We start from the raw sequence: 15,770 nt of genomic DNA on the forward strand, positions 1-15,770 counted from the left end.
ATATATCAAAACCATAGCTAATGGCTTGCCAAAATTTGTTGCAAAAACCATGATGAAAATGTGCTGGTCTATATGGCTGTGAATTACGTTTTTACTCTGGAAATGCAAATTATATTTTCTAAGTAAACATTAGCAGAGAGGTATCTGGATAAAAAGTTGCTTATTTCTGCCTTCTTTAATTTTCAGTGGTCTCCTAAAAAAATACCACAGCAATATCTGAGGCTGCCCAGGATTGTTTAGCTTCACACTGCAGAGTAAAAAAGCCCTCCTGATTTCACCAAGGGCTTAGCCTTCTTAAGAAGAGCAGAATCAGATTAAGAACTTTGAATTAATACTGACCTTTAAAAGAAGCTGGTATTTTGTTATCCTTTGGACAGGTTTGATAAGGTAAGAGGAGATAGAGTTGGCCAATCCGTGTCGTTGTTGTATCTCCTACATGAAAAATGCAAAAATTTGAGGACTCAAACATAGACTGCATTGAGGCCTAAATAATAATACATATGAACTATATATTCTATGTTAGCAAGGAGAAATAAAAAAACACAGGATGACAAGATATTCTAGCCACAGCAAATGGTTATGTTGTGCATCTGCTAGCTCACTTTGTAAAAAAAAATAATAATTCTAAAGGTACCTGTGAAGTGTTTCAACAAACCTAAATACAAACAGCATCAATTAAGGTTATCGAGAATGTGGTAATGCCTTTTTAAAAAACAACAACAAAGGCATTTATTTTGTTATTCACAAGAGAGAAAATTAATCAAACTTCGTGCTCCAGGGAACAACCAGGACGATGACCCACATGAAGGCCGAGGTGGAGGTTTTTTAGCATCCCTTGCCAGTTTAACTGTTAATAGCCACAGAAAACATTTCCCCCACAAGGGGGAGCAAGAAGTAACATTTTCTAACTGAAGTAGTTACCAAATACTTAAAAAGAAAACAGCCACTTAAACAACAAACAAACAAACAAACAAGAGAATGAGCTCCACAAAGCTAAAGGAGGAAGACAGATTAGATTATAATTAAAGATTTGAAGTACTGATCACAGTTGAACTTCATGGCCAGTCTTTGCCATTTGTCAGGTTATCAGATATATTTTAACCACAATTTCAAAGAGTAAATTACATGCCAGAGCTATGTGCTTTCTAACCATGATTACAGTATCAGAATTTCCAAAAGTATGATACAAGTGACATTTTCACACGGTCAGTGATAGACAAGGGAAGATACTGCATTTATCTGTGCATAGAATTGGGTCTTCATACTTCTAATCCGCTTTAGGTGGATTAAAAAGGGATGGAGAGCTCTAGATACACTGGTAGAACAGAAGAATCAAAGGATGCTCCTTTGGAGGTGGTGCAGGAACTGATTTATAATACCGTTTTATCAGAACTCTTTCTTTGTTATTTTTTGTAATAGTATTTACTAAATTTTTCTTTTAGTGTTTTTGTCGTATCTGCCTGATTTCCTTTAACTTACCTGTTCTTCTTCAATCACTGAAAACTTAACAGAGGCTTCACAGAAAGGCTGTTTCTTACAAATGTTTAGAATCCCCACCTCAGTGACAGGCTTTTGAAATTAGTCCCAAGAACTTCAGAGACTTTTTTGTGTTTGTTTCCTATTATGTCCTTCCATCTACTTCTACAGACAACTCTAAAAAAATTTGTGGCATCACTACAAAGCTTGTGGCTTAACACAGTGGAGAAGGAAACAAAAACACTCTAACTGAAGCATCTGTAAATACACGTTCAACCAAAACTCATTTAGTGTGGCCAAAATTCCACCCTAAAACCTCTAACAGCTGCTACATTTTGGTCCTTTCTTAAGCAGAGTATTACACAAAGTAACATTGGGACAGAATAAGCAAGGTGCAGTTCACTGAATATACAATTACAATGTAAAGGTGCTCCAAAAATTTAACAAAGATTTCCATCTTTATTACATACAATGCAAACTAAGCACCTCAAGATGCTAGTATTTACAGAATGTGTTTGTGAGAGCTGAAGATTCATGTCTCAGTTATTGCCACCAGAATTTACTTCCAGTTCTGAACTGCTCTGATCTGTGACAGCAACTCTTTATATTTGATTTGACAGCTTTATGTGACCAACTGAGCAATATAAGTTAACCATGAGAGATATCAGATCGATCTTCCTAAGGTGACCCTAAATTGCAGCATTAGTAGCAGGAAACTTTCATTTTCTTAAGAAATTAGGCACTCAGCGTAACTGCAAGTATATGATTCAAATGTGGACACAAAGTACTTACATCAAAGTATGCTCCTGCATGTTCTAGTATCAGCTGGGTAGAATCTGGCTTGTTTTTACAGTATGTAACGTACATTTGGAATTTGTCTGCCTGCAGAACAAAAAGCAAATTTACACAGGTTATCAAAGAGCAAGAAGTTTTTACACTGTTTTAATAGAGTTTATCTTCTCTCTTCAAAAATTAAACTATACACATTTATTTTCGCATTCAAACTGGCAGTGTAAGAAAATATATCAGGCAATTAAGACCAAAAAAAAAAAGTATGAAGAAGTTGATTATTCATTTGTAAGACAAAGATACCAAACCAAACCTGAATACAGGTTTAGGCAATTTGCAAAATCTTCAAGAGCAGTTAAGCACTGGCATTTGACAGCAGTGTCTTCAATATTTTTTTTCCCAGTTAGAGATGCATACATTTTTATTAAAATTTACTAAATTTACTAAAATACATACTTTTACAAATTTTACAAATTAAAAAGGGACCAGAGAGCAAGAATCCATCCCTTCATGCTTCCTATCTCCCTTGTTACTTCTAAACCTAAGGCCGATTTCATTACCCAAGTAACAAAGCAGTGTCCAACATCTTCTGGTAACTGTTCATATTTTTCTAGCTCCTTGAGGAATATGCTATGGGTAGAAAAGAAACAAAAGTGTAAGACACATGAAACACTTCCATCAGAGCAGCTGATATTCATCTATTGTCTGTGAGAAAAAGCAATTAGAAAACTTGCTGTAATTCATACCAATAGCATGAGTTAAAGAAATTAGGATAACTGGAATGGATAAAAATGTGTAATAACAAAACTAATATAAAATGTAATTCAATAGAAATTCTGATGTGAAAATCAGAAATTAATCCAGCAGACACGCAGTTAATACATAAGAGTACACAAAAAAATAATAACTGCTGCTGTTCTCCATCAGGAAGATTTCCTGCTGTTTCAGTTTCAAGAAAAGTTTAGCCTTCATCTCAAGAGAAAAAGGAGCCTTGCTCTTTGGATGTGTAAGTTAACAAAAAGTATACAAAGGGCTATAAAATCAGGTTCTGGAATATGCTAGCTATCTTTTAGTGCTCAAAAGAATCATTACCCAATACAAATGCCAATGACTTAAAACCAGAAGATTCAGAGCAAGACTCCTGGTACAGACGTCTGCTTAGGAACCATTCCACTCAGAAGAAACTTGATGTATAAACCTCTTCCATGCTCTGTCCTCAAATAAATGTAACTATTATGGGGTATCTCCACAGAATCTTCAAAGAACTAAGGAAGAGAAGGGAGCCCGACACTTTCTAACTAGCAGTCATACTCGGAAATCAGGAGTGAGGATTCCAAAGGAATGATGGAGTATTAAATTGATGTCTGTGCTATACCTGTATGCTAGTGAATTCAGGAATTCAGTGGTTTCTGTCTCTTTAGGACAGCTCGAAAACCCAGAGCAAAATTTTAACATATCCAAAAAAGTTCTTAAAAACTGAAAGATGCTCAAGACTGAAAAAGACAGTTTCTAATGGTGTACCTACTTAGCTGTAAAAAGCAAAAACTGAAACAATTTAGCAATGCAAGAACTCTAGATTTTTTAATGGAAAAATGTCCATTATTCATATGCACAATATTTTTGTTAGGAAATCCCTCTTGTCATCATTTGGATTTCGCAGTAATATGGAAATGGAAGATAAGTCACTCACTTATTGTGGAACTCATAGATTTCCTGCATGTTTCCAAAGATAATGTGTTCTTTGTTTACAATACCAGGTGGGATCTCCTCGACTCCACTTGTCATTTCCCACAGATATGTCTGACCAGAAGAAAAAAGATTCGTAAAGAGTCATGACAAACTGAACAGAAGCACACAGGTATCTGTAAGCATGCACTCCTGGAGTGAAATCAGGGAAAGATCACGCAGCATCATCATCTCCAACTGTGACAGTACCTGTTGTGTCAAATACACCTCGTGATTTTGACAGTAAAATCCAAGTTTTAAAACTGACAACTTAACATAGTCCCCGAGACATCATAATTTAAAATGCATAGTATTCTTGACAACCTCTAATGCTTCAGGATATTACTTATCAAGGTCACGTCTGCAATCCAGAAGTTCATGCTGCGTGCAACAGCTAACACTGAACATTACTTGCTTCAGCATAACAATTACTGGGCACTTTTCCATGGAATCTCTCTGAATTTCTATTCAAAAAGCAAGCTAGTAGCAGAACATGTGATACAGATAATAAGAGAATTAACACAAGCTCTCCTCTATTGCTAGCAAAGCAAATAAAGTAAACCCCTCCTTTCTCCCTCCCCTCTCTACAACAAAAAAACCCTACACGTTTATGTACTGGGGAAAGAACAAATGGCGAAATTCAGTACTGACAAGAGCAAAACATACACGATGATTTCCGAAGTTACTGTTACCAGACGTAATTCTGAATTTTTTCTTAGTAGCACAAAAGATGCTTAATTTGGTCCTACGACTGCAAACCAATAATGCTTGGCTGTTAAAGCTAGAAAGAAAGCCATGGATTGAATCCTGTCTTCAAAGATTAGTGAAAAAAAGAGAACTTACATCCATGCATTCCCGGAGGTCTCTTACGTAAGCCTTTTCTGTCTGAATTAGCTCAGCCATAATGAACCTTGGGTGACAATAGAAAGAATAATCAAATCTCATTCTGTTAGATCATTATGAATGCATAATAATGAGAATATATCTTTCTCCTCATTAGCTTTGCACTGCTGCAAGAAAAATAAGAGAACTGAAATGTGAAGAGAGACAAGAGATGAAGGAAACATGAGGTAATATCCCTCCACTACTAACCAATGCAAAAAGAAATAGGGAAGAAGATGGATTTTTTTCTCTCAACTGCTTTCCACTTGCTACAGTCATTTAACTGTTGTCTTCCCTCCTCCCCTTACACATTTAACATTTTTTCTAAAAATAAAAAAGCATGTTAAAAGAAGTCTGACATAGTTTTGAAAGTATAAGCTTCTAACATGGTAGAATAATCTGAGAGATCACACATGAATAAATATCAATAGGAGCTATTGAGAAATATCTGGCTATTTTTATCATTTATCCAATTTCTAAGGTGCCAGACAATCCATGACAGTTGTTTCGTCATCAGGACTGATTTATGCATTCTCATTGATCATAAATGAATAAATTTCTTACTCTTTCCTGCGGGCAGACTTTCGTTTTTCTTCATTAAGCTCATGAGCAGCATCTCGCAGTTTCACCTCTGACCCAGGGACACTGGCTGGGATTATATCAAGCTGCAAGCTTTTGCTCTTTATTAAATAAAGGAAGAATTGATTAAGCAAGGAAACAGGAGAAAATGATAGCTAAATTAAATGCAAGCAAAGCTTATTTGTCCGTCATCACACACTAGTTTCTCTTACCGATTTATTGGAATCAGAGGAAATACCCAGAGCTTTCTCTAAAGAGGTCCTGTATTTCTCCATGCGCAGGGAAAAGTCTCTGTACCTCTTATCCACTGCTGTGACACATTTTTTAATCTCTGTTGCATGAGCATGCCCTTTTTCACAAAAGCCATCAGCCAGCTGTATCAACAACTTCACCCTCTCTTTGGTTTGCTGTGAAAACAGGAAAATATTGAACAGTTACTAGCTCTACCTGTAGTGAGGGTGGTAATTTTGCTTAACCTGCTACTAAGTGTAGTTGGAGAAGCCATCAAAGGAGCTAGCTGCCTCCTCTCTCCTCCCAAAACTCCTTTAAACAGATACCTCTTTCTTAATAAAAATAGCACAAGATGAACATAGGTTTTCTTGGGTTTTACTATTACATGACTAGAAGCCAGTTGTTAATTTTTCTTTAAAAAATGTGCTCTACACCTAACCCAGTGATTAGATTCTGCTAGGCAAGCTTTTCAGAGCATGGGTATTCTACTTGCAGCAATACAAAAGGTTTTTGATGCCAAACAGGATATTTGTTCATTACCACTGAAGCACTGGTATTGGACCTGGCCCACAATCTCAAGAATCTACCTCCTTTATACATCACTGAAATGCTGAGGTGGAGATAATACTTGTTATATGCTTTACACCTTAACAGATTAAGACTATATTCTTCAGACCTTTTTTATACTATGTTTTGTTGTCAAACAGTTGTTTGGAAGAAACTAAGAGAAGTAGCTGCCACCAAATCTGTACCTAAGTGCTCTTCCCAATTAAGAAACTGCTTTAAGACAATGCACTTCCTGTCACATAAATCATCCACAATAGATTAATTTATACCTCCACCTCTCTCCCTCCCTGATACTGTATCAGAGTAAAGTGTACTGTCAGGGTCCCTGGTAACAGGGAGTTAAGCAAAACAGTCAATAAGTTGACTTTTTTGTGTCATTGGGAAAATCGACAGTGTTTGTCCTTTCTTTATTCTTTTTAATTCTTCTTCCTTCCTAATGCTCCCTGGTCTGAGCATTTCTTTTCACTGTAGAGTTAGCAAGGGCTAATACATCCTCTCAACAGGTAACAAAATGCCAAGGGAGTGGCATTAACAACATCCTTTTAGAACAGGCACCCACGTCATCTGCTGGCTGACAGAGGAAACGGGGGGCAGTGGTGCTCTACATGCTGGAAGGCATCCAGCAAAATAAAGGCTGGAGCAAAACTCAGAAGGAAGAAAATCCAAGTTTAAAAAGCAAAAGTGATCTCTGTCCTTTCTGGATTCTCTTTTCTCCCTTCCCACAAGTCTCACAACTGACTCCATATCCGAGTCTCTTCTCTTCTGAGGTGGTCCTTCAGACAAATGAACACTTGCTTACTTTCTTGGGCTCTATTATTTCCCTGTGAATACTGGAGAGCTGAGAGGATGGAAGGGTGATGGTTTGAACAGGTGACAAAATGAAACACAGACAAGGCTACATAAGCTCAAGTACTTCATTCATGCACTAGTTGCCTGTCTTTCACAAGAGAACTGTTAAGCCTTATGAGTTTCATCTGCATCTCTGTATAGGCCCACAGAAATGTAAAATAATGTAGTACTGCCACAGCTCAAAAAGTTGCAACAGAAACAAACTACTTTAAAAAAATGAGTAACCTAAGCAGTAAGGCTTTTACTGTTCTACTATCTTCTAATTAAATCACAGTTGAATAATAATGCCTTGTTGTATTTTGTATCCTAGATGAACACAAAGTAAAACACAGACATGAAAATAGAAAAGTGGAAATCAAAGGCCCTGCAATGTTTGTAGGTTTTATACTTTTATGCTATCTCACTACAATTCTGTTGTAAGGAATCAACAGCCCATAGGGCTGATGGAACTCCACTAACAGTGATTAACTTCTGATTATCTTTTGGTTTATTCTGTTCCCAATAGAAATAAAGAGAGAACACCACTGCAAGTAAACAAATCTTGGTGGACACATCCTTGGGGTTCTTGGGACACAAACACACACACACACAGGATGAGTTTGGGTTATTTGGATTTTTTTTACATCTAATATAATTTTATGTATTTATTGTACCTTTGCTGTTATCTGAAACTCTTCATGTTCTTTTAGCAGCTCTTGAGTGTGCTGGATACTGGAGCCAGTGGAAGTATGTGTAGATAAATAAAACTCTCCATTGTCATGAATCCATTCCAAAGCCTAAAAAACACAATAATGTAGAAAAAGTAAGAGAAGACAACATACTTTTGCCAATAGAAACCATCTGTAATCAGTATTTCACAACACAAATTTGCCAAAGGTAAATTTTACTCAATGTCACTCATGGCAATTGACTAACACCTCTACAGTATCAGTTTGTTCGTCTGAAATTATTCACTTACTCTATGAAGCAATGCTTAAAGGATTGAGAAAAACAACTAACACAATCTGAATACTTCATGTATTCATGTACTACAGGACTATAGCAGCCCATCATTAAAGGTTCTAACTGACTGTGTCTACACTTTTGTTAGTATACTTTCCAGTTGAGCACAAATAACTTTTTTGGTGTAACACAGGACAGCTGTACTTAGAAATATGCATTTTCCAAATTATCAAAATGTACGTAAGACTGGCAAATGTGTAGGCTAAACTTTCCAAGCCTGTAAGATTCAACTATCATTACAACTCTTTAGCAGATGAGCATTTCCACCTCACAAAGTATGGTCTGTAGCTACATGCACTCCTAGAAATTAAACCTGCAAAATGGTGATATGTATCAGTTAGACCAATTAATATACGTATAGGTAGTAAAAGACAAGAACTAAGAACTGTAGACTAAAATTCCACATCCTAACACCCTACTCTCTCAGTATTATGAACCACAATGATCATACTATTATCTGTGTTCTATCCACATTAATATTTGCTGCCCTTTAAGTATAACTCAGTGGTTGTGTGGAATCCTACCCTGGCTACAAGACAGTCCTCTCAAACTGCTGCATAACAGTAAAAATAAAATAAATGTAGCTGAGGAGTGACATTATCAAATTGTTCTGCTAGCACAGCAGTATGCAGAGGCACATGACTGTAGAAACTTCTTGGATCTGACAAGCCAGTATCAGATGTTCAAAGATTTTAAAGTAGCTTCCTTAGAACTGTCTTGCTACTAAATCCATATGTATCTTCTGTGCCTTCAGTAAATACATAAAGCACTAGATAAAAAATTAATAAAACAAAAGAAAAAGATGGCTAGTGGGTTCTCATTCCTCCTTTTATCTCTCATACCTTCAGTTTACCCTTTTATTTATTGAAGAACAGGAGAAGTTTTATCTTGGTAGACAGTACACAGGTATTTTTTCAAGAGCATAACCTTACACTAACTCAGAAAAAGCATCTTCTGGGTTTTAATTCCACCAGGAATTTAAGCTCACAAAGGCTGTGACTGAAAAAACTTTTATTCTCTTTTTCCACTTAGGACTTGCTTTTGCCTCTGGGTACAAAAAACGAAGTGAGTAGAAAACCTTCAGAATTTAACACTGAATGTGAATGCTAGGATGCCATTTATCAAATCACATACTAGTGCAGAGAGAAGCCTGATGAGATGAGCCTGTACTTTTCAAGTGCTGCTGATGGAAAGAAACCAACAACTCTTGGATTAGTGTCATGACAATGGGAATTTCAACCAAGCAACTTTAAAATGCCCTTTCCCATTCCAATGTCAGTCTTTGCAAGCGAGGACTTAAATCAACAGGCAGCATGACTGTTGCTGATAGTACAAACAATATTTATTTTGAAACTTCTTGCTTTTAACTTTTTAACCTCCACCGTTTTTGGTGGATTTATTACACAAGGTTGGAATGAATGACAAACAAAACAACATTTCCCCCTGCCAAGAGCTGCCTTTTTATAACATTCTGGCTGCTCTCTAGAGCCACTACCCAAAGTTCATCTCCATGTTGATTCCTACTAAACCGTAGGAATCTACATGTAGACCAGTGTAGACCAGCTCGTCGTTCATGTGAAAATCAGGATTGTATGTTGGAGACACATATAACCATACAAGAACTGGAAAAATCAAGTTAGTCACCAGTTCAGTCCTTAACTGTGGAAAGATTTGAGAGTCTACCATTTGCCTTGCAAACTACTGCAGTACCTGTTCCCATCGCAGGGTACCAAGTTCTGAAAGCACAAAGAATGGCTTCTTCCAACTTGCAAACAAAAATCTAAATGAATACAGCATCATTTCAATTTTCTAGCTAATCAGTGTGGAGTTGCAATAGTGACTGAACTGGTGATAGCTGAAACATGGGATTTACAATAAAAAATGCTGACAGATCTTTATCTGCAGTGTTTGACTGTTAGTCAGTAATCTCTGTACAAAAGCAAGTAGGTCATGTGTTTGACAGAGGTTGAAGTTAAGGTTATTGGAAAGTGGAGGGGGTGGAGTATGAAGGAGTGTTGTTTTTTTTAAGAGGTATTCATCATTAACTTCACTCCAAGACTCCAGGATTTATCTTGCGTTACTTTATTTGTGAAAGCACGGAAGACAGACTTGAGAAATCTTTCAAGCGATCAAAACAGAGCACTAATACTTAAGCCTCTGTCTACACTGGTTGTCAGAAAGAAAGAAAAAAATCAGGATTGTCAGTCAGCCTTTTGAAGTATATCTAACTGTATTTCACGGTATGGGCACTGTGTCCTTCTCTGCAGAACAGGAACAGATTGCTTCCTTTCTTTGTCCTATATCCAGTTTTTTTTTTAAAAAGTAGTAAAAACCCATTGCAGGTCATTCCTGTTACTAATTTACTAATTCTGCCTTGTAAACACCTACTTATTTTTATGGCTTGTGTTTTGATCAGTGGAGGTGATTATTTTGTGTGTGTGGTAGTTATTTAATACTTCATTCCAGACTGACAAGTTCAACAAAATACAAAGAGGTGGATCTATCATGCAAGAAACCATGAAACCAAGTACACAGAGAATTGCAAAAACTTTCCAAAGTCATTCAATTATTATTAAGGAGTTATCCAACTTGTCAGTTTTTCAGAAGTGTCAATCAATTTAATTAGATGGTTTTCCCCCAACATCTGAGAAAAATGTTGCTGCCTGTTATTTTAGGTAGGTAATTAGGTGTAGGTGTAAACATTAATAAGTGTAACAATTTGTCTAGCACAAGTTTGCAGAAATGAGATTCACCAGTACCAGATAAAGCTGGCAGAAGCAAAACACTGCCTTTAAGTTACATCAGTAAAGACACCCTGTCTCAACAGATTTAGCTGTTTTGTGTCAAAGGATCACTTAGTTTCTATTTCAGTATTGATCTTTTCAGCCATTGCTAAAGTCAACGGCAAATTTCTTATTATAGGACAAGTCAGTGTAGGTCAAACCTTAACCACACTGAAGAGGATAAAAACCCTCACCTGTTTGGCACTTCTTTCAAACACCACGTACTGTTGGCATTGATCAAGACGTCTTTTACGCATGGTCCAATAATGCAGCACACGGTTCTCCCTCTGGAAGAGTTCATTCAAGATATCTGAAAAAATGAAAATAGTTTCAACAGACGTTACAACCAATTTTGAAATATCACATTAAAATCAGCAGAATAAAGTACTTAATATTGTAGAATCTGCAATACACAATCTTTTTGTTACATCTTCATTTGCTTTTTCCTATTTTCTTTATCTTTTACTTGATACTCACAAAACACAGAGTGTTGCTTTTTCATTATTATTTACAGAAATATTGGGTAAAGAAACTAGAGATCCAATTAGAAGTTACTACTGAGACCTTTTTTCTCGCACATATTTTTCCTGCAGGTACTGCCACTGCTTATAGAAGAATTGAAAACGTAGTCTGATAAAGATGTTTATTGATGGGGTTTCTGCAGGAAGAATGAGCATGTACAAGTAATAACAACATGCTAAACATCTCATGTTAATAAAAATAAAAAATAAGCTTTCTAAATATACCAGTATATTCTAAATATACCAATATATCTATAAAATACTTTTAACAATTTAATACACATGGACAAATACATAGGTTACTACAAGAAAAAATGTAACATAAGCAGATACTAAATGTACAGAAACCCAAGTAATAAAAAAATAAAAAAAATTCCTAAGTTTGCAATTTTCCTTCAAAAAAATAAAATCAAAACCAGCAGCAGTATAACTGAGTAAGCTGATTTGTTCAAATATGAGTGTTCATTTAGCCTTGAGAGAATATCCAGGTAATCAAACAGTTACGTTATTTGTTATTCCATTTCTCAATATCAGAAACTGCCTGCCATTGAGAAGTCACATCCAAATTCCACCATTAAACTGCAATTCCACGTCTGGCTTATAAATTCTTCATGGATGGCAAAGACCTTCTGCTTACAATATGCAGAATATTTAATCTGAACTCTGCTTTTCCCTTCAAACAAAGAAATCCTAGTAGCTTCTTGTGAAGCTCACTTTACTCACTGCTTCTTCCACAGCAGCTGCCCTACCAGACTTTACATCTACTGCAAACCCAGGTGACAATCTGAAATACAGGGAAATGAGGACACCCAATGTGTGGTGACCACCAAAGAAGTCTCATTCTTCATAATAATGCTCTTGCTTTTCTACTTATACCTAGAGGTGGCTACTTCCACAATTGTGAATGGAGGGTCTCAGGTACAGGCTTCTTAATGCCTCTGCATTCCCCTGCCCCACTTGTGTGGGTCCACCATGCCTTAGATACCAAAAGCCAACACCTCCAAGAAACAGTTTGACAGAGAAGCTCAATTAAAGGCAGTCTGATGGGGAAACAATCCAGCAGTGATCTGGGAACAATTACAACTACTTGTCACAGCCTACCCAAGGATTATGAAACCAGTCTGCAACACTGCCAATATTCTCATGCTTGGAAGCACTGTATTCCCTTGCCATGAAGTGTTGAGATCACCCAGGACTAGATTTTGGTTGGAATCTGTTAACTGCAGCCAAGGTTTTCTTCTTGCTGGGCAGGCTATCCTCAAATATGGCTCAAATGATCTGTCCCTTGGCCAAGCCATGATCTGATCTGCTATGAGCCTCACCTTTTTGTTTTCTCAGTTTTATTTCTGCCTTACATTACCTCCAAAACCCTTGCTCAGAAGATATGCCAGATTTCAGGAGGGGGACACACTATCATTATGCCATGCAATACACCCAACTACACACACCATATTAAAAAGAGACATCTTGATAAGGTATCAGTGAAGCAGTTCTGACAAAAGAGCAAGAAAGGTGAATTTAGCTCATTTGGAACATTTGTTCTGTCAGGACACGATACAGATGGCTAGTCAGTGAGAGACATTTGGCTGGGCACCATTAGTGTTGTTGCCATTAGTTTCTTGGACTGACAAGGAAAAGAAAAAATATTCCATAAAATACTCAAAGGAAGTTATAGAACATCAACATTTATGAACACTTAATGTTCATAATCTAAACATATAGAACATTTAATATTAGTTTGGGATGAGGAGCTCTATGTCAAGCCTTCTCAGCTACAGTCCATGTTCTTATTTTCTCTGACTCTAACATCCGTTAGGATACCAAACAGGATCCTGAACTTTCTGTTATTCTCCAGGCTCTATCAGGCTTGGAGAGCTTTCAGCTGTCTCTATGCATCCTGTGCTCTATGTCAACCTATCTAAAAATATAAGAACCACTAGACAAGTGCCTGCACTGACTATGTTCAGTCATATCCTACCCAGCACAGATAGGTAAAGCAGCACATGAAATCAGCAGCAGAAGCAAAGGAAAAGATGCTCTGCTTCTGAGCTTACAGCAGTTGCCACCAACTGAATCTACCTGCTGCAGCCATTTCAGGCCACAACTCTCAACTGAAATTCAGTTTTGGCACAGCATCTGATACATTATTTGAATGCTCTTAACTGCAGGTCAAGGAAATTATTTAAACTGGTATGGAGGGACAGAAGAGGACATCTCTCTGAGTTCAGTACCATTGATTCCTATTTTCCATGAAGTATGTGCTTAGCTAAACTGCCTAGACTAAGACATTGCTTTTCTAGATACCATAATTTGCAACTGGAAATAAAGATCAAGTATTTCAGTGAATAAGGCTTTTGAAAAATGTTCAGCAGTTCTGCAGAAATGCCAGTGTTACTCAAGGCCTACGCCTCGTATCACGACCACCTCCACCAGGAAAAGAAGATGAGTTGTAACTGTAGGTGATTCCCTTCTAAAGGGAACAGAGGGTTCAATATGCTGAGTAAACTCCTCAGCATAGGAAAATCTGCTTTCTCCCTAGAGCCTGGGTTAAAGACACCACTAGAAAACTTCCTAGTGTGGTTGGGTCCTCAGACTACTACCCACTACTGATCTTCCATGTGGGTGGTGATGACACTGCAATGCACAGTCCAGGAGTGATCAAATGAGACTTCTGGGCCTTGGGATATTTGGTGAAGGAAGCTGGGGCACAGCTTTTGTCCTCTCTCCATCCAGCTGTGGGCAGTGACATTAGAAGACACAGACAGACCCAGTCTATTACTACATGGCTTACATGGCTGTTGTTATCACCACAATTTCGTTTTTTTGGATGATGATTCCTACACAGCAACAGCCTTGTTGGCATTAGATGTTAACAGGACGTTAACAGGAGATGTGTTGGATACATTGCAGCACACTTGAAATCTTACAAAGATGAGGCTGGGGCTCCTGAGGTATCAGAAGCCAACAGGGAAGCACCAGAGATATGTATCAAATTAATTCCAGCCACTTCAGCCAATGAGTCAACTTCATTGGGGGTCCAACTTAAATGCCACTATGCAAACACACACAGCACAGAGAATAAACAAGAGGAGTTAGAGATGTGCATGTGCCTGCAGGACTGTGATCTTACTGGCATCATGGAGACATGGTGGGATGACTCCTATGACTGGAATGTTGGAATGGAAGTATACAGGCTTTCAAAGGCAACATGAAAAGCTTCTACAGCTACGGCAGTGATAAAAAGAAGACTATGGAAAATGTGGGCCCTATCCAGAAGGCAACAGGAGACCTCGTTACCCAAGATACAGAGGAGGCTGAGGTACTCAACAGATATTTTGCCTCAGTCTTCACTGACAAGGGCTCAACCCACACCATCCAAGTCATAGCAGGCAAAGGCAGGGACTAGGAGAATGAACAACTACCCACGGTAGGGGTAGATCAGGTCTGAGACCATCTGAGGGACTTGAAAGTGCACGTGTCGACAGGACCTGATGTGATGCATCCACAGGCCCTGAGGGAACTGTTGGTGGATGAAGCTGCTAAGCCACTGTACATCCTATGTGAGAAGTCATGGCAGTCTGGTGAAGTTCTCACTGACTGTAGAATGGGAAAAGTAAACCCCAGTTTTAAAAAGGAAAAAAAAAAAAAAAAAAAAAGACCTGGGGAACTACAGGCCAGTCAGTCTCATCTCTGTGCCCAGTACGATCATGGAGCAGATTCTCTTGGAAAACATGCTAAGGCACATGGAAAATAAGGTAATTGGTAATAGCCAACATGGCTTCACTAAGGGGAAATCATGCCTGACAAATTTGGTGGCCTTCTATGACAGGGTTACAGAGTTGGTGGATAAGGGTAGACCAACTGATATAATCTACTTGGACTTGTGCAAAGCATTTGACACTGTCCTGCATGATATCCTGGTCTATAAATTGGAGAGACATGGACGTGATGGATGGACCACTGTTGTGGTTTGGGTCTAACACTACAACAAAGAACCAGCCACGTGGCCACTCACTCAACTCTCCCCCCCACATACACACACTGAAGGCCAACTAGAATCTTATAGGTTGAGAAAAAGGACAAGGAGGGTTGTTCACTGATTAAGGTCCTGGGTAAAACAGACTCAACTTGGGGAAAAAAATAATAATTTAATTTCACACTAATCAAACACCCACAGGACACAGACAACACACAGAGCAGGGCTTGCGTATGTTCCCCCACCCCTCCCTTCTTCCCGGGCCCAAATCCCTTTGTTCCCGGTTTCTCTTCCTCCTTCCCCCCAGCGGCACAGGGGGACAGGGGATGGGGTTTGGAGTCAGTTCACAGGCTGGGGGTTCCTGCTGCTTCTTCCTCCCCCGGAAGAAGG

At 38.1% G+C, this 15,770-nt stretch overlaps 1 protein-coding gene across 1 annotated transcript in view; it reads right to left on the reverse strand.

Annotated features, from left to right (window-relative positions):
* TRIO (trio Rho guanine nucleotide exchange factor) overlaps nucleotides 1-15,770 on the reverse strand; it is a 180,804-nt gene that overhangs the window by 85,100 nt on the left and 79,934 nt on the right. Inside the window, exons 19-27 of the mRNA XM_010005090.1 lie at nucleotides 11,078-11,193; nucleotides 7,752-7,874; nucleotides 5,664-5,858; nucleotides 5,437-5,552; nucleotides 4,834-4,900; nucleotides 3,956-4,065; nucleotides 2,826-2,895; nucleotides 2,269-2,358; nucleotides 340-432 (exon numbers count right to left, since the gene is read on the reverse strand). Coding sequence (XP_010003392.1) covers nucleotides 340-432; nucleotides 2,269-2,358; nucleotides 2,826-2,895; nucleotides 3,956-4,065; nucleotides 4,834-4,900; nucleotides 5,437-5,552; nucleotides 5,664-5,858; nucleotides 7,752-7,874; nucleotides 11,078-11,193 — 980 coding nt within the window. The remainder of the gene's footprint in view (nucleotides 1-339; nucleotides 433-2,268; nucleotides 2,359-2,825; nucleotides 2,896-3,955; nucleotides 4,066-4,833; nucleotides 4,901-5,436; nucleotides 5,553-5,663; nucleotides 5,859-7,751; nucleotides 7,875-11,077; nucleotides 11,194-15,770) is intronic.

This window comes from Chaetura pelagica, unplaced genomic scaffold (assembly GCF_000747805.2).
Source record: "Chaetura pelagica isolate M959 unplaced genomic scaffold, ChaPel_1.0 scaffold219, whole genome shotgun sequence".
NCBI lineage: Eukaryota > Metazoa > Chordata > Aves > Apodiformes > Apodidae > Chaetura > Chaetura pelagica.